The sequence below is a fragment of the Cervus elaphus genome, chromosome 9, assembly GCF_910594005.1.
Source record: "Cervus elaphus chromosome 9, mCerEla1.1, whole genome shotgun sequence".
Taxonomy (NCBI): Eukaryota; Metazoa; Chordata; class Mammalia; order Artiodactyla; family Cervidae; genus Cervus; species Cervus elaphus.
In genome coordinates, this window is record NC_057823.1 from 8,680,954 (window position 1) to 8,705,325 (window position 24,372).

The 24,372-nt window shown below is 53.0% G+C and overlaps 2 protein-coding genes across 4 annotated transcripts; one reads left to right on the forward strand and one right to left on the reverse strand.

Annotated features, from left to right (window-relative positions):
- Positions 1–236: 236 nt before the first annotated feature.
- On the forward strand, positions 237–4,013 carry LRRC25 (leucine rich repeat containing 25). 3 transcript variants are annotated; one of them, XM_043910953.1, is made up of 3 exons: positions 237–376; positions 962–1,746; positions 3,593–4,013. In XM_043910953.1, the coding sequence occupies exons 2-3, from the start codon at positions 971–973 to the stop codon at positions 3,729–3,731; spliced, it is 915 nt and encodes a 304-aa protein (XP_043766888.1). In that variant the 5' UTR covers positions 237–376; positions 962–970; the 3' UTR covers positions 3,732–4,013. The 3 variants fall into 3 exon arrangements, with proteins under 3 accessions (XP_043766888.1, XP_043766889.1, XP_043766887.1); XM_043910954.1 differs by having other exon boundaries at positions 250–370; XM_043910952.1 differs by having other exon boundaries at positions 258–444.
- Positions 4,014–6,484: 2,471 nt separating this feature from the next.
- Positions 6,485–8,998, reverse strand: GDF15 (growth differentiation factor 15). The gene is made up of 2 exons (XM_043910950.1): positions 8,716–8,998; positions 6,485–7,656 (listed from the first exon to the last, which is right to left on the reverse strand). Exons 1-2 carry the CDS (start codon positions 8,996–8,998, stop codon positions 7,013–7,015), a joined length of 927 nt encoding a protein of 308 aa, XP_043766885.1. The 3' UTR covers positions 6,485–7,012.
- Positions 8,999–24,372: the final 15,374 nt, after the last annotated feature.

Below are 24,372 nucleotides of genomic sequence, written 5' to 3' on the forward strand. Positions count from 1 at the left end.
TCAGCGTGGATAATGTTTGTTGAATGAATAAATGAATGCATGGGTTGGGAGTCAACTGAGCTGAGACTGGGAAGTGAGAGCGAGTTGATGAGGTAGCAGTTAGTTGGGGTGTCACTGGGGGACATGTAGTCATTGGGTCTCAGCAAGAAGGAAGCAGGCCGCCCGCCCCTGCCCCTCCCGTGAGAATCCCGATTCTTGAGGCCTTCCACGGGGCGGGGGCGGGTCTCTGGGTCGTCTTTATTCTTCCCCTCTGCACTTCACTCGGCACCAGTTCCTCTTCCCCGTGAGCAGAGCTGGGTGCAGAGCGAGAGGAGCGCCAGGCATCACAGTGGATCGGAATCCGGGGAGGGTCGGACCCTCTGACCCCCAGGTCCGGGTGAGCCAACACGCCTCCGGCAACTTCCAGCACGACCGAGGCCAAGGGCGGGCAGTAGGACCAGAAAGGTGGGAAGGAGGCATTGGAACTTGGGTCTGTGGAAACCAGAGCCGGGGCGCGGTGGGGGGTGGGGGTTACTCGTCAGCACCCCAACCCAAGACTCTCAGACCCAGACTCCCAGCCCCCTGCAGTTCGAGAAGAAAGGCAGAGGGGCGGGGTCGTTTCCGGGGCAACAGCTCGTTTGCATATAGGCCTGTCTTGGCCGGCTAGCTCTCCCAAAATATTTGGGGAAATTGGGCAACCTAGCCCGAAGGGGCACGTCTGAGAGAAAGAGAAGGGGCTGACTGGGCCAAGTCTCCTCTTTGCCTTTCAAGCCCCTGAGGCATCAGGGTTAGGTACCCATTCCCCAGAAGGGGAGACTGAGGCCAGAGCCAATCAAAGAGGAGCAGCCAGCGAAGGGCTGCCGTTTTAACACTTCAGAAGTGGCCTGAGCTATAAAAACATACATATATATATATACAAGTGGCAAGGGGGAGGGTGACCACAAGCTGAGGCTGGGGCTTGGATTCCGGTGTCTCTGCCTAGGTTGCCTGAATGGGGGACGCCCTGATGTGGGCGCTGTTGTTGCCATTGCTGCTGCACCAGGCAGGCAGCCAGAGATGCAGCGTGCTCTTGGGGAACGTGACCTGGGCCAAGGAATACGCTGACAGATGCCTCAACTTCAGCGGCCACATCCTGAGCCAGCTACCTCAGAACCAGTCTCTGCAGGCCAAGTCCGTGCAGGTCCTCGACCTGTCTGCGACCGGCCTTCAGCGGCTCCCGTGGTCCTTCTTCAGAGACCTGCCGCAGCTGCAGTTACTGATTGTGACCAACAACTCCTTGGACTTCGTGGACAGGGCGCTGGCCAAACGCTGTGACCTCACCCTGCGGGCTGACTGCAGCTGTGCCCTGGTAGACTGGCACAAGGACCGGCAGGGCAACTGCTCTGGCCCAGAGCTTCCGGAGTGCCTGGATGTGTCCACCGGTGCCTGGCACAACCTCTCTGTCTTCTTGGAAGTGAGCTGTCCCTCTGGCCTGACCAAGGCAACCATTGGAGCGCTGGCGGCCAGTGGAGGCCTGCTCCTTGTGCTTGCCGTTGCTGGCCCGGTGCTGGCCTGGAGACTCTGTAGACGTCGGATGGGCCAGAACCTGAGCAAAACGTGGGCTGCTCAGGATGTCTCCAGGTCTGGCTCGGGCCGGCAGCCGAGGTACAGTAGCCAAGCCCGCAGGCCTAAGACCCCACCCAACACCCCGCCCGGATCTTTCACTTCTGACTACGAGAACATGTTCGTGGGCCCACCGGCTGCCAGACACCAGTGGGATGAACACAGGTGAGTGACCCACACACGTGTGTCTGTGAGTCTCTGGAGCTGGATGGCCAGGGTCCAACTCCTGGCCCTGCCTCTTATAGGCTGTGTGATCTTGGGCAAGTAGTTTCCCCTCTCTGGGCCTCAGTTTCTTCCCAGATAAAATGGGGTTAATAACAGCCCTCTGCCTCCCAGAGCTGGCGCAAGAACTAAATGAGTTCCTGGATAGAAGACACGCATCCCCCTGCATGACCTGCAAACCCAGTTTCTGGCTGACAAGGATGCGGAGGGAGGAGGCAGGTGTTCAAGGTGGAGTGGGGGCTCTGTGGTCGCAGGCAGCGGCCTGGGCTTAGATCTTGTGTGACCCCAGGCTGCCTTTGAACCTCTGTTTCTGTCTCTGTAAAATGGGACCACATCCCCGTCTCCCCCTGACACACAGGAGATGCCAAGAAAGCCGTCTATGTCTCTCTATCCCCACAAAGCCCTGCCTCCCAAATGGGCTAAGCTTAGATAGATGGGCCTGTTTCCAGGTTGGATGAGGGGATTTCTGGGGGGCAGGCACAAGGAGGAACAAAGACCTGGAGGTGGGAGAGAACAGAGACCAATGTGAATGTGTTTTGAGAAGGCAAGACTTCAGGGCTGAGGTTGGAGGGGGCTGGGAGGATCCAAGCAGGAAGGTAAGAGGGTCACGATTGGGTTGGGCAGCAGAGTCCAAAAGATGGGGAGGCCTGTGGGAAGTTATTGATGAGAAATGAGAGAATATGCAAAGCAGATACAAATATGGCTCAAAAGCAGAAGTGGTCTGCGGTAGGGAGTAGAAGGCACCAGACTTCCTAAGGCAGTGTATGTTCTGATGCCCACCTCTGCCTTGCTGTCCCCAAGATCTCAGGGCCAGGCTCCTCTAAAAACACTGCTTACAATAGAATGTGTCAATCTCATCCTACACTTCACAGTTGCAGAAATAGAGTTTCTGGAAACTCCTTGGCAGCCCAGTGGTTAGGACTCTGTGGTTTCACTGCTGAGGGTGCAGGTTCAATTCCTGGTCCAGGAGCTAAGATTCCACAAGCTAGGCGGCACAGCCAAAAAAAAAGAAAGAAAGAAATGGAGGTTCTGGGAGGCAGGAGAATGACTTGCTCAAGGTCAGAATCAGAGACTAGAACAAACCCTGACTTCCATCCCCATACAACCATTTATGTATTTTGGAGTAATGTATACTAAAGTATAAATGACTGATAGACACCACTTAGTCAGTGGGGCCTTTGTTCCAGGAGGAGCCAGGGGTGGGGTTAGGATGTTCTGGAGGTGGGAAACTTCTTCTCTGGGGTCTTGCCCACCATAGCAAGATATTCCTAGAAGCTACCTCCTCCCTAATCCATTCAATAGGTGGGGAAACTGAGGCTCAGAGATTTATTTTTGTATCGAGGCCCAAAGTCAGTTGCTTCAGGAGACCTGGGGGGAAATTTCCCATCTGAAGGGGCACTGATTCAGCTCCAGGCAGCAGGTTCATGTGCCTGGTGTGACCAGAACTTCCAGTTTTTCAAGAGGAAACCAAAAACTAAATTTGAATGTAAAAAATGGCCAACTATTTCAGCTTTAAGGAAGAAAAAAAAAAAAAAAAACCTACCATGACTCAAGGTCCTCGGACCACAGCGTTACAATGCTGAATCCATAGACGCTTCCCTGAATCACTGCCCCCTACTTGCTTTCCTCATAGGAAGTTGGGCCAGGCTGGGAGAGCACTGCCTAATGCCTCACTCACCTCATATGTAACTAGGAGTGGACTCAATCACCATGAACTACTTTGCCTCTAAAAGCTGATGTGCCTGCTCCCTGAGTCCTGCCTGACCTCCCATCTGTCTTTTCCCCGCAGGTCTCCCCCTTCAGAGGGCAGCGACTTCTACATGACCTACGAGAGCTTCCAGCACGAATCCCAGCCTGTCTATTGCAACCTTCAGTCACTGGGCCGGGTCCCATTGGATGACGAGGAGTATGTGGTCCCCGGGCGCTGAGCAACGTCTTCATCATCTCAAACTCCAGCCTGGCCCCTTCCAGGTGACGGGGCATTCTTCAGTCCTCCTGTCTGAGGACTGGGACCAGGGGAGGGTCATCCTTGAGGCCCCAGAGAGGCTCTGGAGCCCCATCCCTAGCCCACTCTGCCCCCCAGGCCACTTGGCTGCTAGAAGAGGAGGAGAGACCCCAACATGGATGGGGACGGGAGAGTCAATGTGTGAACGCTGCTGGCATCCCCTGTCAGTGGGCAAGCATTGCCCAAATAAATTCTACAGGACAGACGAGGCTGCTGGTGAGTGGGCTCCTCAGAGCGGGGATTTCTTGAGCTTCCAAGACAAGAACTCTGAGACTCCTCAATTGCTCCCAAGCCCCAGTCCCTCCCCTCTGTCCCTCTCAGGCCCCTTTCTCGGATGCCTGGTATCCAGCCTTGGGCCCCAAGGCAGCCCACACCAGCCTCAGAAGGGTCTTTATAACTCAAGAATAGCACCGTGCTCCTCCCCTGCTCACATACCCTCTATGGCTCCCCAGCGCCTCCAGATTCTCAGCCTGGTGGTTGAGACCTGCATGGACCCAGCCCTGTCCAACTCACCACCCTCTCCCATTCCTCTGCCCTTCTGATCTGGGCCTCCTCTCCCATCAAGCTCACTTCCCTCTGGAAGCTTTCATTTCCTCACACCACTTACCCATGCCATCTGACGGCCCAGCGTGCCATCCCCTTCCACATCTTCTCACGCTTAAGCATCTGTATGCAGGTGTAGAACTCTGACCTGGGCGTCAGAAGGCACGGGTCCAATTCCTAACCCGTCGTGAACTCTCTGGGCTTCAGTTCCCCCACGTGTAAAACAGGGTGATTAGAATTGGTCTCTAAGGTGGTTTTAGCTCTAATATGTTGAGACACCTTAACTCATCCTTGCGGGTCTAGGTGCAGCACCAGTGCCACTCCAAGAAGCCAGTCCTGGTTCTTCCTCAGGTAGAGTTCATCACTGCCAGAGCTCAGGGTATTTTCAGAGTTTGTTTAAGCGCATGCCTCAGCTGGGTTTCCTGTCAGCTGCCCCCAGCCTGGCTTCTGTCAAGCCCTCAAACTACGGGCGACAGAGCTGGACACAGACATCCCCAGTCCTGGGAGGTCAAGCCTGGACCAGAGGGAAAGATGGAGCCAGGACCCCCAGACAGAGATGAACAAAGGTGGTTTTAAAAGGCTGTATGTAAGAGGGGAATCTGGAGTGGGTTTTGAAGGATGCATAGGTGTTTGAGGAGCAGAAAGTACAAAGCACAGGGGGCAGGGGGACCAGCCTGGAGGCGTGAAAAGACACATGGGCAGTGGTGTCCAGCACAGGCAACAGCTGGGTTGGGGGAAAGACTCAGTATAGCATCTGCTGCCTTTGGGTCATCCTGACATTGAGTTTTATTGAATCACACCACCTGGGAGTGACCCCAAGTGGGAGAGGTGACCTATGAGGGTCTTCAGCTTCCTTGCACCCCTGCACCCCAGTCCTACATGGCTCAAGCTCCCACTCCTGCCCCCAATCATATTCCCTCTGTTCACTAATGCATTGCCTGGGTTGACTCCTTGGCACAGTCCTCACTGCAAATCAGCCACTTCCTTATGACATCTCTTTTACTCATCTATCTTGTACTCATTTGTCTTCTGCACTTGACCGAGCTGGAATGGAGTGGTTTTTGCCTACCTTGTCACTTTATCTCCTCAGGGGCACAGCCAAGGCCTGGCACAAAGTGGGTACTCATTGAATACATTCAGGTGCACCTACAGTCATTCCAATCTGCCTCTGGGTGGGGGGATTCACAGGGGACACATTGCACTCACTGCTGCAGCTGAAACTGTCTCCTCCAGACCCCTATTCCAGTTACTCAGGGTGAACAGGCAAGTGAGGAGGGGGCTGGACTTGGCACATCTCAGCGATTATTCACGATCCCAAGTAGAAAAGGGTATAACCTGGGAAACGTGACGTGCATGAATGTTCTTCACACCTTTTCTCTCCTTGCTCTCTCTTATTTTTTTTGACACTGGCATGAGGCATGAGCCATGCTCAGCTCCCTAAGGCATTGAACCCATGTCCCCTGCAGTGAAAGCATGGAATCTTAACCATTGGACCATCAGGAAAGTCCCTCCGTGCTCTTTTTACATGAAAGGATAGAGGCACCATTAACATGAAGGGAGGTGCCACAGACAGCAGAGGGAAGGCAACTCTTCTAGGTGGTGGTAGATTCACACACACTGCACCTGATGGCAGATGGACGTGACTCTGGGCTGCCCATGTTTGGAAAGGTGACCCCCATGGGGGCAGAGACCACAGGATGGTGATCAAGACAGGGCCAGATACCTACAGAGGCAGGAGTACCAAGAGATGAGAAGACATGGAGGGAGACCAAGACCCAAAATGGTCTCAGAAACAAAAGCAGAGGAACAGGGAGGTAGAGAAACACAGAAACAGTGAGAGGGATGTCCCCGGATACCCGTGGGTCCCATGGATGTCCTGACAGTGAAAAGAAAGTGTCAGCCTCTCAGCCGTGTCTGACACTTTGCCACCCCATGAAATGTATAGCCCACCAGGCTCCTCTGTCCCTGTCTGCAGGCAAGAATACTGGATGGGAGTGTTGACAGAAAACAACAAAATTTTATAAAGCAATTATCCTTCAATTAAAAGATAAATAAATTTTATAAACAAATAAAGTCACACACACACACACACAAAGAATACTGGAGTGGGTAGCTATTCCCTTCTCCAGAGGATCTTCCTGACCCAGGGATCGAACCCCGCCCCATCCTGAACTGCAGACAGGTTCTTTACCGTCTGAGCCACCAGGGAAGCCCATTGACATCATGAGCATCACCCCCTTTCCTGGCATCCCCAAAGAACGTCCTGCCACCCATTCCCTGGGCTGTTTCAATCATCCCATATCAGATCCCCTGGGGGAACTGAGGCCAACGGGGCTGGGGTGGGGGTGGGCTCTTCCCAAGGTCACCGGCTCCAGCCTGGACACCACAGAGGGCTGATCAGACAGCTTCACGTTTATTACCAGGGTTTTTCATAAACACACACCCTGTCAGACCACCCCTCCCCAGCCCTCTAGTCCCTAGGCAGAAGACCCCAATAAATTAATAATAAATAGAAATATAAATACATAGCTTTGGGTGGGAGGGGACAGACAGCAACAGTTATGAATAGGGTATTTCAGGTTCCAGGAGCCCAACAGACAGGCAAGGACAACTGAAGTCTTTCAAAATGCGTCCATGCCATAAATGAAGGACCAGGGCCGCTCACACGCAGTGACAGTCCTTGGCCACGAGGTCGTCAAAGGGCGTGAGTGACACGCGGCCGTCGCTGTCTTGGTGCATGAGCACCACCGGCTCGTAGCTGGCAGGCACGCAGCAGGGCGCCGGCGCAGCATCAGGGTTCAGGCCATGCAAGCGCGCCTGCATCTGCGCGTGCGTGTTAGCGGACCGGAAGTGGCTCGGGCACGCGCCGACGCACATGCGCACGTCCAGCTCCCGCGGCGCCAGCACCCAGTCGGCCCAGCCCAGGTCCTCAAGCGACGCGCGCAGGCTCTGCAAATGACAGCAGCGCCCCTCCCCGAGCGGGCAGCCGTCTCGAGTGTGAGCATGCGCGTGACGGCGCCCCCTGGTGGCGCTTGGCCGCCAGTGCAGCTCAAGCTGGGGCGGTGCAGAAGGCAACGCCTCCTGCAACTGGTCCGGGCTTGCTAACAGTTGCAGGCGTATTGCGGGACCCCGGGAGCCTCCGAGTCTCAGCTGTCGCCGGAGTGGCCGCGTCACGTCCCACGAGCTCCGCGCCTTCGGGGACAGCCGGAGAAGGGCCCGATGCAGGCGGGAGGCTGCAGGGAGCCCCTCAGTTAAGTTGACCCGGGGGATGCGCATGTGCAGGTGCCCACCTGGCCCAAGTCGCACTATGGAAAAGAGGAAAGAAAGCTAGTCACTCACGGGCCTGCCGTGTGCTGAGCGCGGGATGGTGGTGGTGGTGGTGGTGGTGTTTGTGCCATTTCCTCCAACACCCCAAGCTGGATCCTACCTCAGGGCCTTTGCACTGGCTACTTTGTCCACCGGCCACATTCTTCCCCTGAATCTCAGCGTGGCTGGTTACATACCACTCCATTCTGACTGAAATTGGCATCGATCGATTTCATTTGGTTGTCTATCATTTGCCTCCCCCGCTAGAATCACAGCAGGGACTTCTGTCTCCTTGGTCACCACTGTGCCTGGCACACAGTAGATGCTTAGTACCCACGGGAATGAATGTATATCTGATCTTTAGAGAGTCTGCGATTTCAGCACTGTCTCTGCCTCCTTTCTGCTGAAGTCCCATGGTAACAAGTGGCATTAAGGTGGGATAAAAGCTCTCGCTTCTGACTTGACGCCTCCCAGTTCCTAAAGCAGCCCAGATCTTGCGCCTACTCCGCCTGCTGGAGGCTCGGTGGAGAACGTGAATATACTCCACTCCCTAAGACACCAGTCACATGCACCTTTAGCAGAGTCTTGGCGCGCGATTGCATCAGATTCGGAACCAGCCCAAGGAGGTTTAGCGCATCTCAGCGCACCGCTCAGTACCCCCCCCCCCCCGCCCCCCGCTTCCCTTCCTTCCGCCGGACACTGGATCTTTCCCCGGGGAAATCCCCCATACAAACAGCCCTTTCCTTATGTCCAAGGGCAGAGACCACACCCCCTCGCCCGAACTTGTCTCTGGGTTCTCCTAGGTTCTTTGAGTCTTCAGTGGAGTCGCTGGATTCTCTGGCCTTAGTTTCCCCATCTGCGACCCCGGGAAGTGTTATAACATCTCAGATTGGCTAAGCCTCGCCTGGTCCCGCCGCACATCCAGTTTTTTGCTCCCCCAAGGGGCATCTTTCTTGCCTGGTTCAGGGATGGGGAAACTGAGGCTCGGCGGTAGGTCTAAGAACCACCAGTTAGATGATTGGAGCTGCCCAGGGTGGGGTCTCGGAGATTTTACTCACGTTTTGGAGTGACTATCCGGACTTGAGGAGGGGGGATGAGGCCCGGGTTCGGGTCTTCCCAGGTCTGGTTCGCTCGAAGCCGTGTCAGCAGATCTTCGTAGCGTTTCCGCAACTCCCGGAATCTGGAGATGTCCTGGCTGGAGTGCACGTTTGAGGGTCCCTGCAAAGTCTGGAGGTGCTCCTGGGTCAGAGACAGGGCGCCTCCCGACCGCAGCCAGGAGAACATGAGCAGCATCAGCAACATCGGAGAGCGATGTGGCACTGCCGGTCGCTGACCAGGCATGGCTATGTTAGCTAAGTTCTAAACTAGGACTGACCGGTCGCTGCTGGACCAGCCTTTATAGTCCCCGGACTTTGTCCGCCCCCGCCTGCCTGGTCCCGCCCGCCGTGGGTGCAAAGTAAACACTCCAGGGACCAAAACTGGGCGGGGCCTTCCGCTGCTTTTCAGAAGGCGGTGCTTTTGATTGGGGGGGGGGGGGTTGCTCCTAGGTATGCTGGGGAACCCCCCTCAAGGGCCTTCTGAGCCTCAGTATTCTCTACTGTGAAATGAGGTCATCATCCCACCTGGGCTGGTGGGAACAATAATTTTCTCAAAAAAGATTTGTTACTTACTATGTGCTAAACCCCATAGCAGGGATTTAAGAGGTGGCTTTCTTCTCTGATGAGATTCCCCCTCTCCTCTCTGCTCAGGTCAAAGGCTTAAGATAGTGAAAAACAAAGAAAAAAGAGGGGAAAAAGGGCCAGAAATAGCCAGAAAGTGCAAACTGGGGCAAATCATTCCTATCCATCCCACCTCTATTCCTTCACCTGGAAAATAAAGATTGAGACTTTCCCTTGAGAGAAGGTCAAACAAGGTGTAAAGGACAGGGCCAGGCACAGAACTGGTGCTTGATAAACTGGGTGTTTTTGCAGTTACTCATCCTCAGCTGGGGAACTCCTATCCATTCCTCAAAACCCTACTCAAAAAGCCCCTCCTCCAGGAAGTCTTCTCTGACATTACTTTTCCAGGCTCAGCAGGATGCTTCCAACCCCATCCCTTCCTCCAGCCCAGCCCTGACCCCACAGTACTGGGAGTGCATGTACTTGGCCCTGTCTGCTCCAGACTGGCAGCTTCTTGAAGGCTTGGACAGGAACAATGGATCTGGGCCCTAATCCTTTGGCTGGGCCTGAAGAGGAGATGGCAGGGAATTAGGGTGGTGAGGCTTAGGGCAGGGAGGGCTGGTGTCAAGTCTAGCCACTAGATAATGGAAGGGCAGCAGGTACTCTAGGAATACCCTTCCTCCTGGGCCACCCAGACCTTGTTCTACTGCTTGGGACTCCTGGCCCCAGGCATCCTTCCCTGTGCCCGCTCCCAGCTTCCAGGCCTCAGAGAGGGTGGGCAGCTGTTCAAAGCAGACCGTGGGGGTGTGTAAAGTATGAAAAGGATATGTGCAGGGAAGGGGCTTAAGGACTTATTAGGGGTCACACAGAAGGGATCCCCATGAAAGAATGGAGTCCAAGTCTCTCCCACCCCGGCACACACCCACTTGCTGGGTGAGCCCAGCTATGCCTCCGGCACCCCCTGAGGCTCAGTCCCAGCCTCTATGCAGGGGTTCAGAGGATCCCCTGGCAATGCTCTGGGCTTAATAAACACACGAGTAAACGTGCTACCATCCTGACTGTGGCTGCGTGGGAGGCTGGGTCTTCTGCACCCACATCTTGGCACACAGAATAAGTGCGTGCTCAGGAAAGGGTGCAGGACTGAAGAGACAGGGATGCCCCACAGCCTCCCCACCACCCCCTCCTCCCGACCCCACCCCCTGCAGAGGCCAAACCCTGGAAGCAAGGCAGAACGCTGAGTAATGCTTAACACGGCAGGGGCTATTCAGCCAGGATCATCATGCCCAGGCTTGACTAGGGATGGGGGCGGGGGGGGCACGGCGCAGAGGGGGCGCTGTCTGGGATGGCATCACTGCAAGGTAAATAATGGTGAGAAGCCAACATTTACTGGACTCCAGCCTGTGGGCACAGTTCACACGCAGTTCCCTTAATGGATAAAGGAACCAAGCCTCGGGGGACTGGTGTGTGTCTAGGGCTGAAAGGTTGGACTCCACGATGGGCTTGGACTCATCCAGCCTTTGGCTGAGCTATCTGTTACCTGGCATTTCTAGGCTTGTGAGGGGATTCTGAGACTCCTCCATTTGTGACTGGTTTTCCTCCTAGTTTAAAAGCCTTGTGAAGAGTTTGCCCTGATCCTTGATCCAACAATCTGGATGGCTCTTGGCTTCAGAGAGGTGAGTCTGGGTTCACGTTCCCTTCCCTCTTCTCCCTGACTGTGACACGTGCAACAGTGAATTTCAACCTCAGTTTCCCCATCGGTAAAAGGTGTAAGAGCACCCCCCCACACACACACAGGGTCGTGTGTGAGTGGGAATTTTGCACACACTGGGTATCAGTGTGCATGTGTGCATGCTTAGTCGCTCAGTTGTGGCCAACTCTTTGCCCCGCCATGGACTGTAGCCCGCCAGGCTCCTCTGTCCATGGAATTTTCCAGTCAGGAATACTGGAGTGGGTTGCCATTTCCTCCTCCAGGGGCTCTTCCCTACCTAAGGATTGAACCCACGTCTCCTGCATTGCAGGCAGATTCTTTACTGCTGAGCCTTCAGGGAACGCAGGGATCAGCGTGGCCAGGATTAAAATCTCAGCACCTACCACCCACCCCCCACCCCCGCCTTGCTGTGTGACCATAGGCAAGTTACTCAGCCTCTCTGTGCATCAGAACCAAGGCAGTGTGTTGGTTGTAGGACAGAGGACAATCGTTATTGAAATCCTCGTATAGTTTTTACCCAGGGCACCCATAGCAGCTGCTGCTGACCTACTCTCAGGTCACACACCAAGACAGAAACCCTGGTGATGTGGGGGCCCCCCTTCCCACTAATGACCCCAGGCTGAGGATGACCTTGGGGGACGCAAGCTTCTCAAAAAGACATGCCGGAAAGCTGATATTTCAATGCTTTACTTGCTTTCTGGGGCATCAAGTTTAGTGTCTCCCGGGGTCCAGCCCCCAGCAAAGTCCGGCAGACCCTTGCCTACCCCAGGGTCCCAGACATGGGGCTTTCAGACAAGACACTCAAGGGGTCTCCCTGGGGTCAGGGAGAAGCCACCCCAAGCCTGCAGGGGCTGGCCTCTCCTTTGGGGACAGGACACAGGGTCACCTCCAGGAGGCAGGGCTCTTCCTGGAGAGAGATTCAGGACAAGATAGAAACCTGAAATGTGGAGGGAGCCCTGGAAACATGCCAGGTACCCCCAAGGCCCAGATGGATCTCCTGTGGCCTCCAGCCAGGCCTTGTGGGCAGAGAGGCCAATTCCCCACCAGCTTTCCCTGGGGCTTCCTCAAAGGGGGCAGGACCCAAAAGCCCCTGGCCCAGGCCCCACCCCTGTGAACGGCTTGGATGAGCCCCACCCAGGGGAGTGGGGAGCCAGGGTCTGGGGGTGTTTCTCTCATTCCTGTCTGTGCCCCATGTGTACTGCGGGGGCAGGCACTTCTGTGGGTCTCTGGGCAGCTGAAGGGGAGGCTTGGGTGAGGAGAGGGAGGAAGGGAAACGGATTTCAAGTCGGGGGAGCAGCTCAGGCTGGACTGGAGCCCCTGGAGGTCTGGGAGCTCCTGAAACTCAGTTACAACCACTGAGCCTCAGATTCCTCATCAGTAAAAGATATCAGTTCATGTCACCCCTGACCAGGCTGTGGGAGCTCTTACTGGGACTAAGTCATGGGACAGGGTCTGTTGGAATGTTTACTTGGCATCCGTTAGAATTAAATGTCAGGAATTCTCTAGCGGTCCAGTGGTTAGGACTCTGCGCCTTCCAATGCCCGGGGCATAGGTTTGATCCCTGGTTGGGGAACTAAGATCCCACAAGCCTTGAGACAAAAAAGAAAAGAATTAAGCTTCAAGGCATGGACCCTGGCCAGTATCTCCTCACTTTAAATGCTGCCATTCTGACCTGCGGGCCTAGCATGGACTCAGACCCTTGGTTGGCATCATGGCTGTGGTCAGACACGGGGTCGACAGGAATCCCAGTGGGTGACAGGTAGCCTGTCTGGCAGATGCAGCGCCTCAGGGGCCTGGATGCAGCCTCTGGGTGGGCGATGAGTGACCCCCACCTGGCGCTGTAGGGACCCTCAGATTCCTATTGTGGGAAGGCGGACCCCTTCCAGGGCCGAAAGTGGGCTCTTGTCTAACACTTGGAAATGAATTGTCCGAGGAGACACATGTGCTGACAAAGCAAGAGATTTTATTGGGAAGGGGCGCCCGGGCGGAGATCAAGAGGTTCAGGGAGCCCAGGAGAGCTGCTCCGCCACGTGGCCTGCAGTCTCGGGATTTATGGTGATGGGATTAGTTTCCAGGTCTTTAGCCAATCATTCTGACTCAGAGTCCTGCGCACGCATCACTCAGCCAAGATGGATGCCAGCGAGAAGGACTCTGGGAGGTGGTCGGGCACATGGTGTCTCCTTTTGACCTTTCCCGAACTCTTCTGGTTGGTGGTGGCTTATTAGTTCCGTGCTCCTTACCAGGACCTCCTGTCGAAAAACAACTCCTACAAATGGTTCCTAGGGTGCCTGGCCAGGGCGGGCGGTTTCAGTCCGTGTGCTAAAGCACTCCTGGTAGAGTTGCTGCCACTGCAGACAGAGGAAGCAGGGTCCAGGGAAAGTGGCATTTCCCATGGGAAAGGGGGATGCTGGGCCGGAAGTTCCCTGGGGCAGAGAGACGCAAGCACACAGCAGACTCACGGGTCTATTGTGTGTCCATTTCCTCCAGCATCCCAAGCTGGATCCTACCTCAGGGCCTTTGCACAAGCTACTTCCTCTACCAGCTACACTCTTCGCCTGAACCTAAGCATGGCTGCTTACATGTCCCTCCAACCTTCCTAAAATAGACACAACCCTATTTTACCTGATTGTCCATCATTTGCCTCCCCCATCAGAGTCACAGCAGGGATTTCTGTCTGCTTGATTGCCACTGTGCCTGGCACACAGTAGGTGCTTAGTTAATACTTGCAGGAATATTGAATGTGTGTCTGATCTTTAGACAGAGAGGTTCCAACACTGGCTGTGCCTCCTCCTGGTAGCCAGAATAATTTTTACTGAAGGTCTACTAAATGCCTGGGGTTGAAGATGCAGCAACCAGCTACTGCGCTTTCAGCTGTCTGGGTCTCAGATTCCATAGCTGAGAAATGCAGGGTACCAGACCACACACCTTGGTTTCCCAGGCGGCGCTGGTGGTAAAGAACGTGACTGCCAATCCAGCAGGCATAAGAGACGTGGGTTCAGTCCCTGAGTTGGGAAGATCCCTCGAAGGAGGGCATGGCAACTCACTCCAGTATTCTTGCCTGGAGCCCAGTGGGCTACAGTCCATGGGGTCACAAAGAGTCAGACACGACTGAAGCGACTTAGCACACACACAGACCACACAGGTCACCTAGTTTCCAGATTCCATGGACCACTTTCCTCTCCCAGAGTGGTCTGGATCTTGGAAATAAGTGTGGGTTGGGGCTGTGGGTCTAGGGCCCTCAGAGTCCTCACTAGGCTCAGAGAGGATGGGGTTTGCTTGGAGTCACACAACACAGGTGAGGTTAGAGAGGGGTGAAAGCAATTTCTGAGGTGTGACATCCCCTCCCCTCACCAGGCCGCTCACACACACACGTGCATGCACACACACACACACACATGCACGTGCACACACACAAACACACAGGAAGTCCTTCCAGATCCTGGTGTAGCCCATATCGCCTTCCACCCCCCTGGAGCCTCCCTGGAATGCAAGGAATTTAGGGGAAATTGTGAGGGCTCCTGCTGCTGGCAGCTTCAGTGGTCTTTGACACGCGATTGCTTCAAATCCAGAGCTAGTCTGGGCAAGCTCTGCCCCCCCTGCCCCCCACAAGCTTACCCAGATCCCTGCTCCTGAATTCCCTCCTCCCCACAGCCGAGGGCTAGGAACTGCGCCCTCCTGGAGACTCCGCCTTTGTGTTCTTTGGGTGCTGTGCCTCTTCAGGAGAGTCACTGGGCTTTCTGGGCCTCAGTATCCCCATCTGTGATCCGAGGAGGGGTTACTACAATCCTAGAGTGGCCGAGTCCCACCCCGTCTGGACACAAAGGCAACTGCTAATTCCCCCGTCAGTCCCAAAGATGAGCGGGGTGTTCCCGCAGGGTTTGCAGGTGGGGGAACTGAGGCTGAGTGGCAGCTCTGGGTCTCGATGACACAGAACCACTGGTCAGATGCAGGGGCTTCCCAGGGGGATCTCAGCACTTCCGCTTGGGCTTTAGCCTGAGGTCTGGGTTCGTCTTTTTGAGTTCCCCTTCATTCGCAGCCTAGTCAGCAGATCTTTGTAGGATCTCTGCAGCTCCTGGAATCTGGGGATGTCTGGACTGGATGGCACTTCTGAGGGTCCTGGGAAAGCCAGAAGGCCCTCCTCAGCCAGTGTTGGGTGCACCCCAGCCATCACCCCAAGAGCATCAGCAGCATCAGAGAGCAGGTTGGTGATAAGCCCAGGCATGTCTGTGCTTGGCGTGCTCTGAGTCAGAGCTGACACCTTTGGACCTCCTGCATGTCTGAGCGTATCCACTCTGGCCCGCCCAGTGTCTTCTGCTTGCCCTTGTGTGAAGAATAAATACTCAAGAGGTCCAAGTTGGGCCTGGTACCAGGGATGTGCTTCTAGGGAAGCTGAGGCACCACTCAGAGCCTCAGTATCTTCCTTCATTAACTGAGAACATCATTCCAGTCTGATGGGCTTGGGAAAGAATGACTTCGTCAAAAAGCAAAATAAAAAGCCAACTTTACACTCTGCTAAGTTCCATAACAGGAGTTTAAGAGGTGGCATTCTTCACCTATGGGATTTCCCCTCCCTCCCCTCTGGTTAGGATCAAAGCCTGAAGATGTTAAAAAAAAAACAGGAAGCATGGAGAAGGAAATGGCAACCCACTCCAGTATTCTTGCCTAGAGAATCCTGTGGACAAAGGAGCCTGGTGGGCTGCTGTCCATAGGGTTGCATAGAGTCAGACAGGACTGAAGCAATTTAGCATGCATGCATGCGTTGGAGAAGGAAATGGCAATCCACTCCAGTATTCTTGCCTGGAGAACCCCAGGGATGGAGGAGCCTGGTGGGCTGCCATCTATGGGGTCGCAGAGAGTCGGACACGACTGAAGTGACTTAGCAGCAGCAGCAGGAGAGGCCCCAAAAAAAAAAAAAAAAAAAAAAACAACAGGAAACAGAGGGAAAATGACCAGAAAGAGCCAGAAAGGATAACCTGGAGTAAGTCATACTTCTCTATCACACCTCTGTTTCTTCACCTGGAAAATAAAGATTGAGACTTTCACTTGAGAGAAGATCAAATGTGGTATAAAGGACAGGGTCAGGCACATAGCAGGTACTTAATAGACTAGCTATTTTTGCAGTTACTCATCCTCAGCTGGGGAACTCCTATCCATTCCTGGAAACCCTACTCAAAAAGCCCCTCCCACCTCTCATAACGTTTCCAGGCTCAGCAGTGTGCTTCCAACCCCATCTCTTTCTCCAGCCCAGCCCTGACCCTATAGCACTGGGAGTGTGTGAGCTTTGCCCTGTCTGCTCCAGACTGGGAGAGTCTTGAAGGCTTAGGGATGAAGCTCCTTTGGTTTTTTGTTTTAACTTTTTGTTTTGTATTAGGGCATAGCAGGTTCACAATGTCGTGGATTCACAATGTCGTGGATTCACAGTGTCGTGATAGGCAGACAACAAAGGGACTCAGCCATACATATTACATGTATCCATTCTCCCCCTAACTCCCCTCCCATCCAGGCTGCCACATAACATTGTTCAGAGTTCCCTGTACTATAGGGTAGGATCTTGTTGGTTATCCATTTTATTTAAAAACTTTAAGACAAAAGTTTATATTTTGTATTAGAGTATAGCCAGTTAGCAAAGTTGTGATAATTTATCCATTTTAAATATAGCAGTGTGTACATCTCAATCCAAAGCCCCCTAAGTCTGTGAGTCTGTTTCTTTTTTTTTTTAATGTTTTATTTTTTGGCCACACCATGGCTATAACGTGGCATCTTAGGCATGTGGGATCTTAGTTCCCCAGCCGGGGATTGAACCCTGGCCTCCTGTATTGGAAGTGCAGAGTCTCAACCAATAGACCACCAGGGAAGTGCCTGCAAGTCTGTTTCTGTTTTGTAAGTAAGTCAGATGAAGCTACTTTGGACCCTAATCCTTTGGCTGAGACTGAAGAGGAAGTAGCAGAGAATTGGGGTGCTGGCGCCTGGGGCAGGGAAGGCTGGTATCAGGTCCAGCCACCAGAGGACGGAGGGGTGGAGGGTGCCCCAGGAGCATCCTTTCCCGAGTGGTACCTGATCTGTGCTCTGCTGCTCAGAACTCCTGGCCCCAGGCATCCACCCCTGCGCCTGCATCCAGCTTCTGGGCTTCACAGAGAACGGGCAGCTTGGGAGGCAGACTGTGGGAGCGTGTAAAGTGTGATGGGGCGTGTGCAGGTTAGAGCTACAAGGCGGGGGCACAGCAAGGCTCCCACTGGAGGAACGACATCCAGGCCCTCCCCACCTACAGCTGTGCAAACCCCACCAAATCTCAGGCTCCGTTTGGTCTTCACCTCGGATTGAGTGCAGTGGGATTGCACCATGGCAGGGGGCAGTGGGGGAGGATTGAGGCTCTCCCCGTGATGCCCCAGGCGCTCAGCACGTGCTCCCCAAGACATCTGTCTGCTCACGTCACCATCACGTCCATGTGACTGCAGCTGTTTAGGAAACTGGGCCAGTCTTCTTCCCATACAACTCATTCCCTTTCTAGGGATAAGGAAACCAAGGCTCTGGGGGAAGTAAGGCGGGTATGTCAGGGACAATTCCACTGTGGGATCGTGCACGTGTCCACACAGGCCATGACTTCATCCAAGTCCACACAGGTCAAGACTTCATCTGAGGCTTGTCAGAATGCCTGGGTTCCCTGGGAACCCAGAGCTTGCAGGCCTGGGAGGAATTTTTGGGAAGTCATCTCTGCTCCCCTCTCTACCTCTTCTGGGAAACTTTCACAGGACTTCTCCTGCCTCCCAGGTATGCTCCTCCCCAGAAAATTAACAGGAAATTCGCCTTTTAAAATGAACAATTGAGTGACTTTTAGTACATTCACAATGCTGTACCACCATCCTGTAGTTCTGAAAGATTCCCTTCACGGCAAGAGGAGACCCCACCCCTGTTAGCAGTCACTCCCCACCCTCCCTCCCCTAGCCCCTGGCAACCCCGTTCTTTCTATCTGTAGAGCTATAGAAAGACCTCTGTCTTTCTATCTATAGAGCTTTCTATCTCTATGGATTTGCCTGTTCTGGATATTTCACATTAAACATTCTTTTCCCACGTGAACAGTTCTCTGATGCCAGCTGGGTGCCTTCTAATTCAACTCAATTAGGGTTTCCTGGTGGCTCAGACTGTAAAGAATCTGCCTGCAATGTGGGAGAGCTGGGTTTGATCTCTAGGTCAGGAAGATCCCCTCGAGAAGGGAATGGCTACCCACTGCAGTATTCTTGCCTGGGAGAATCTCACTGGACAGAGGAGCCTGGCCAGCTACAGTCCATGGGGTCGTAAAGAGTCAGACACCACCGTTTCACTTTACTTCATGTCATTGTCCACCCAGAGATAGGGCTTCCCTTCTGGCTCGCTGGAAAAGAAACCGCCTGCCAGGAGATGCAGATTCGATCCTTAGGTCAGGAAGATCCCCTGGAGAAGGAAATGGCAACCCACTCCAGTATTCTTGCTTGGGAAATCCCATGGACAGAGGAGTCTGGCGGGCTACAGTCCATGGGGTGGCCAAAGGGTTGGACACGACTTGGTGACTAAACAGCAACAACCCAGAGATAACATCGGACCCCACAGCTTACGGGCTCAGTCCCGCAGACTGCCCTCCATCACCACCTGTCTTCAGATGCCCTTCAGGAGTCCAAATTGTCACCTGTACTTCTGATCAAATGAAGTACAGGTGAACTCAAGGAACCCATTTACTCACTAGACCACAGGTTTATTACAGAGGATATTAAAGGAAATGGATCAACCGGCAGATGGAAGAGTTGCATAGACCAAGGTATGCAGGAAGGGCATGGGTTTCTCTGCCCCCGGCCCAAGCGCACTACTCTCCCAGGACCTCTATATGTTCATCAACCCAGAAACTCTCCAAAGCCCATCTTCTGGGGCTGTATGGAGGCTTCATTCCACAGGCACAGCTGATTAAGTCATTGGTTGTTGGTGACTGAAATCTATCTCTAGCCCCTCTCCCATCCCTGAAACTGGCAGGAGGGGGTGGAGCTGAATGTCCCAACCCTATGATCACATGGTTGGTGCTCTCAGCAACCAACCCCCACCCTTGGGTGTTTCCCCAAAGTCACCTCTGTGCCAAAAGACACCTTTGTCTCATCACAGAAAATCCCAAGGGTTTTAGGAGTTCAATGCCAGAAGTGGGGTAGACCACAAATATCATAAGTCACATCGTGCTGTGCTGTGCTTGGCGGCTCAGGGGTGTCCGACTCTGCGACCCCAGGGACTGTAGCCCACCAGGCTCCTCTGTCCATGGGATTCTCCAGGCAAGAATACTGGAGCGCATTGCCATGCCCTCCTCCAGGGGGTCTTCCTGACCCAGGAATCTAACTGGGGTCTCCCGCATTGCAGGCGAATTCTTTACCAGCTGAGTTACCAGAGAAGCCCATAAGTCACAATATACACATATAAATGGAATCACACAGCGTGTGACCTTTTGAATCCGGCTTCTTTCAGTCAGCGTGTTTTCACGGTTCATCTCTGTTGGACCGTCTATCTGTGCTTTATTCCTTTTTATGACTGAATAATATTCCAGGATGTGAAGACACCATGCTTTGTCCATCAGTTCATCCACTGATGGTCGTTTGGGCTGTTTCCACCTTTTGAACTACTGTTGAGTAGTGCTTCCTTGAGCATCCATACGGGAAGATTTGAGGATCTGTTTCCAATTCTTGTGAGGTTGTACCCAGAAATGGAATCACTGGCTCATATAGTCATTCTATGTTTAACTTTCTGAGGCATGACCAGAATGTTTTCTATAGCCCTCTGTCTTTTATTATTACTTATTTTTTAGTATTTTTATTTACTGCACTGTGCCAGGTGTTAGTCCCCTGACCAAGGATTGAACCCAGGCCCCCTGCACTGGGAGCATAGAGTCTTAGCCACTGGGTCATCACGGAAGCTTCCGTATGCCTTTTATTTTTAAACATTTATCAAGATATAAGCTATGGAAAGAAAAAAGGACTAACCTAACTGTTCAGCCTGATGACAGTTCACATAACCATTTCCCAAAATGAGTTTCCCGAACATTCCCAGCTTCACCACTCTCCCTACCTCCTGTAACCACTGTGCCCACCTCTGTTACCCTGGGTGAGTTTTCCCATTTTCTAACTTGATATGAACAGAACCAGCCAGTACGTCCTCCCTTCTGTCTCGTGACTTTCACTCAATACCATGTCTGTGAAAGGCTGTGTTCTTCATCTGTCGTGTGGCTCATTCTTTTTCCTTGCTATATAGTATTCCACTGTGCATGTCCAGGAGTGGAGCTGATGACTCATGAGTGGGTGTCTGCCACTTTACGAGCAGGACAGTAATTAGTTCCCTTTATTCCTGGAAATTCTCAAGGGGACACAGCCCATGGGTGGTCCCCCGGGACAGGAAGAGGGAACATTAGCTCCCTGGTGTTTCCACTTTGTCAAATTCTGGAATGTTGGCAACCAGGCCAATTTGGCTCCCCTTCACAGCATCTTTAGCCGATGACCTCACAGCCTGTCCCCTTGGCCAAGCTGGGAGGAGCGGTGGGACAGACTGCAGATAGCCAGCCAGTGATGAGCACTGTAATCTTCACTGGCAGCTTCCGTGGGTTCCGGAGGCCAGGCCGGGGCAGCGGTATAAACAGGGCACAGTGACCGGTCATACTGCTCCTTCCACTTGGCTTAGCTCCCAAGCGCCTAGAATTTTCCCCTCTACCTACTGTTGGCCATAGACACCTTCATCAAACAGACTCCCCACACAAGAAACAACCCAAACCCGATTGTTTGTTTCTCATGATGTAATGATCTCATGATGTCTCATGAGGCAGACAGGGTCACGACATGAAATCTGGAAGAGGTGAAAAAGCAGGTTATTTAAAAATCTCTGAGTTCAACAGGCAAGGATAATCACTGGCGAACCACTGTAAACATACCTCCAGGTCAACACTTGTATGTGTCATCGAGGGGAACCCATGGGCAGCCTGGGTTCACATCCTGGCTTAGTCCTTGAAATGCCAAGCAGATTTGGGAACCTCAGTTTCTCTCCAAACTTCGGTTTCTCAGTGCAACCTGCTTCTCTGTGTTACCCCCTTACAGGGTAGTGCTGGTTAGATTGGTTGGAGCGTAATCCCAATGTTTTAGAACTAACAGCTCACTATTTTGGGTAGTTGGCCAATCAGTAATGTCTCAGCTTCAGCCAGAGTTGGGTTCAGACAAGCCTGGGCAAGTTTGCTTACAAAGAATGGCCCCCCACTGGCAAACTCCTCTTTATCTCTTCAGCCCCAGCGTTGATGCCCGTCTTCCCATAAGTCTTCCGTGTTCTCTGCCCTGGGTCCCTCAGGCTAAGGGGCCTCCGTCTGGCTCCATCCTGACCATACAGAGCCGGGGTGTCCGAGTCTGGCTCTGCGTCCTGCCGGCCCAGGGCTTTCTCAAGGACCACGTCCTTCGGTCACTGTTAGTGCCCTGTGGCTGCCATAACAAGTCGTTATAAACTGCGTGGCTTAGAAGCAACAGGAATCTATTCTCTCACAGTTCTGGAGGCCAGAAGTTTGAAACTAAGGTGTCAGCAGGGCCGTGCTGCCTCCAGAGGCTCTAGGACAGGAAGATTCCTTGTCTCTTTCAGCTTCCGGGGCTCCAGGCATTTCTTGGCTGGTGGTTCCATCACTTCAGTCTCTGCCTCTGATTTCCCATGGCCTTCCCTTCTCCTCCATCTTTCCTCTTTTCTTTTTAAAGTAACTTTATTTATCTATTTTTATTTACCTATTTTTATTTTTGGTTGTGCTGGGTCTTCAAAGGCTTTCTCTGGTTGCGGTGAGTGGGGGCTACTTTTCGTTGTGGTCACGGACTTCTTGTTGCGGTGGCTTCTCTTGTTGCAGAGCACAGGCTCTAGGTGTGTGGTCCTCAGGAGTTGCAGCATGCAGGCTTAGTAGTATGTTACATGAGCTCAGCTGTTCCTCTGCTTGTGGGATCCTCCTGAACCCGGGGTTGACCCCATGTCCCCTGCATTGGCAGGCAGACTCTTGCCCACAGCACCACCAGGGAAGTCCCTTGTATTCTTTTTTAAAAAACATATATTTACTTATTTGGCTATGCCAGGTCTTTAGATTTGGTATGTGAACTCTTGGCTTCAGCATTTGGAAGCTACTTGCCTGAGCAGTGATCAGACCTGCACCCCCTGCACCCTGAGTTCGAAGTTTTAGCCACTGGACCACTAGAAAAGTCCTTATCTCTCCTCTTTTCTAAGGACAATCTGTCAGTATATTCAGGGCCCAGTGTAAATCCAGAACAAAACAACCTCATTTCAAGATCTTTAATGTAACTACATCTGCAAAGATCTTTTTTTTTTTTTTTCTCAAATAAGGTCACATTCACAGGGACTGAGGTTAGGTATGGATCTTCAAATAGGTGTGGTGCAGAGAAGAGCCACGAAACCCCCGAGAGACATCGCCGCAGGGAGTGGCGGTGATGTGTGGGGACACCTAGATCTGCAGCAGAGTGTGGAGCAAAGAAAGAAACACCAGGTGAAAAGTTTTCAAACACCTACCGTTGCCAGAGTGCGCTCAGGTCAGTTCACTCTCCACGCAACATGCTGGTATTGAGGGGAAGTACATTTATTGCAAGGCGCCGAGCAAGGGAAGGGAAGACAAGCCTCCAAACCTCTGCACCTTGGACCTTGAGTTAGGAGTTTTGTTTTGTTTTTAAGAGGGAGAACAAAGAGGCTGAAATTAATCATCTTGTGGCATTGTTGTGGCTTTTTAAAAAATTTAGATCTTTTGTTGGTGAGTGTGGGTTTCTCTTTAGTTGCGGTGCGGGGGCTTGGCTGCCCTGCGGTGTGTAGGATCTGAGTTCCCTCATCAGGCATCGAATCCACATCCTCTGCGTTGGAAGGTGGTTTCTCAACCACTGGGCAGGCAGGGAAGTCCCGCTATGACATATCTTCCTTCCTTTTATTATTCATTGGTTTTTGTGTGCTCAGTCGCTCACTTGTGTTGGACCCTTTGCCACCCCATGGGCTGTATCCTGCCAGGCTCCTCTGTCCATGGAATTTTCCAAGCAAGAGTGCTGGAGTGCATTACCCGTTCCCATGCCAGTGACCCTGCCAACTCAGGAATCAAACCTGCGTCTCGAATGTCTCCTGCATTGGCAGGTGGACTCTTTGTCCCCGTGCTGCCTGGGAGGACCCCATTTGTGTCATTTTATTTCTGGTTGCCCTAGGTCTTTGTGGTTGTGCCCGGGCTTTCTCTAGTTGCAGAGAGCGGGGGCGACCCTCTCGTGGTGGAGCGCAGACTCTAGGCAGGCAGGCTTCAGTAGCCACAGCTTGTGAACGCAGTAGTTACGGTGTACGGGTTTAGTTGCTTCGAGGCATGTGGAATCTTCCTGGACCAGGGATCAAACCCGTGTCCCCTGCGTTGGCAGGCAGATTCTTATCCACTGTATCACTAGGGAAGTTCCGCTATGACATTTCTTAATCATAGTTCCAAGCATCAGATGTCTCTGGTTTACGATTTTCCGGCCAGGTGCTCCGTGCCTCCAGGATCTGTGAGTTCATGTTGCCCTGGAGAAACAACCGGAGTTTGTACATTAGCGATATTATCTCCAACGATCATTTTGGTACATTAATGCTGTTATCGACATCAGCAATTGTAATCATCTGACTGGTTGATCAGTGTTCAGTTAGCACAAGATTGAGGTCACACGGGACAAGAAAGGGAATAAAGTTTGGGACAGATGAATTAACCATAAACTTGGTAAGGGAACTCTTTTGGGGGGCTCAGTCCAGCAGGTAAGACTCAATTCTTGTGAGACCTGATAAGGTGGATGCACTGTCTTTATCTCAAGGGTGACAGATTGAGGCCAGAGAGGCGGTTTTTCCAAGGTTAGAAGTCAGTGAAGCTGGGCTTGGAGCCCCAGGCAGTCAGCTTACTGGAGCCTTTAAAACAGGGAATACGGCTGCCCTCAGGAATGAGCATCCACTGTGGGGGTGGGGACGGAGACGAATTTGCCCTCCTCCCTTCCGAGTTACTGGCTGAGACCCCCCGTAATAAAAATAGACTGGCAAGAGAGAAACACACAGAAGTTTGGCATGTGTACTTCAGAGGGAAATGAGTAAAGCTCCCCCAAAGTGCCTAAGCCACTCCTTTAAATACCATCTTTCAGTTCGGTTCAGTCGTTCAGCTGTGTCTGACTCTTTGCGACCCCATGGACTGCAGCACGCCAGGCTTCCCTGTCCATCACAAACTCCCAGAGCTTGCTCAAACTCATGTCCATCGAGTGGGTGATGCCATCCAACCATCTCATCCTCTGTCATCCCCTTCTCCTCCTGCCTTCAATCTTTCCCAGCATCAGGGTCTTTTCCAA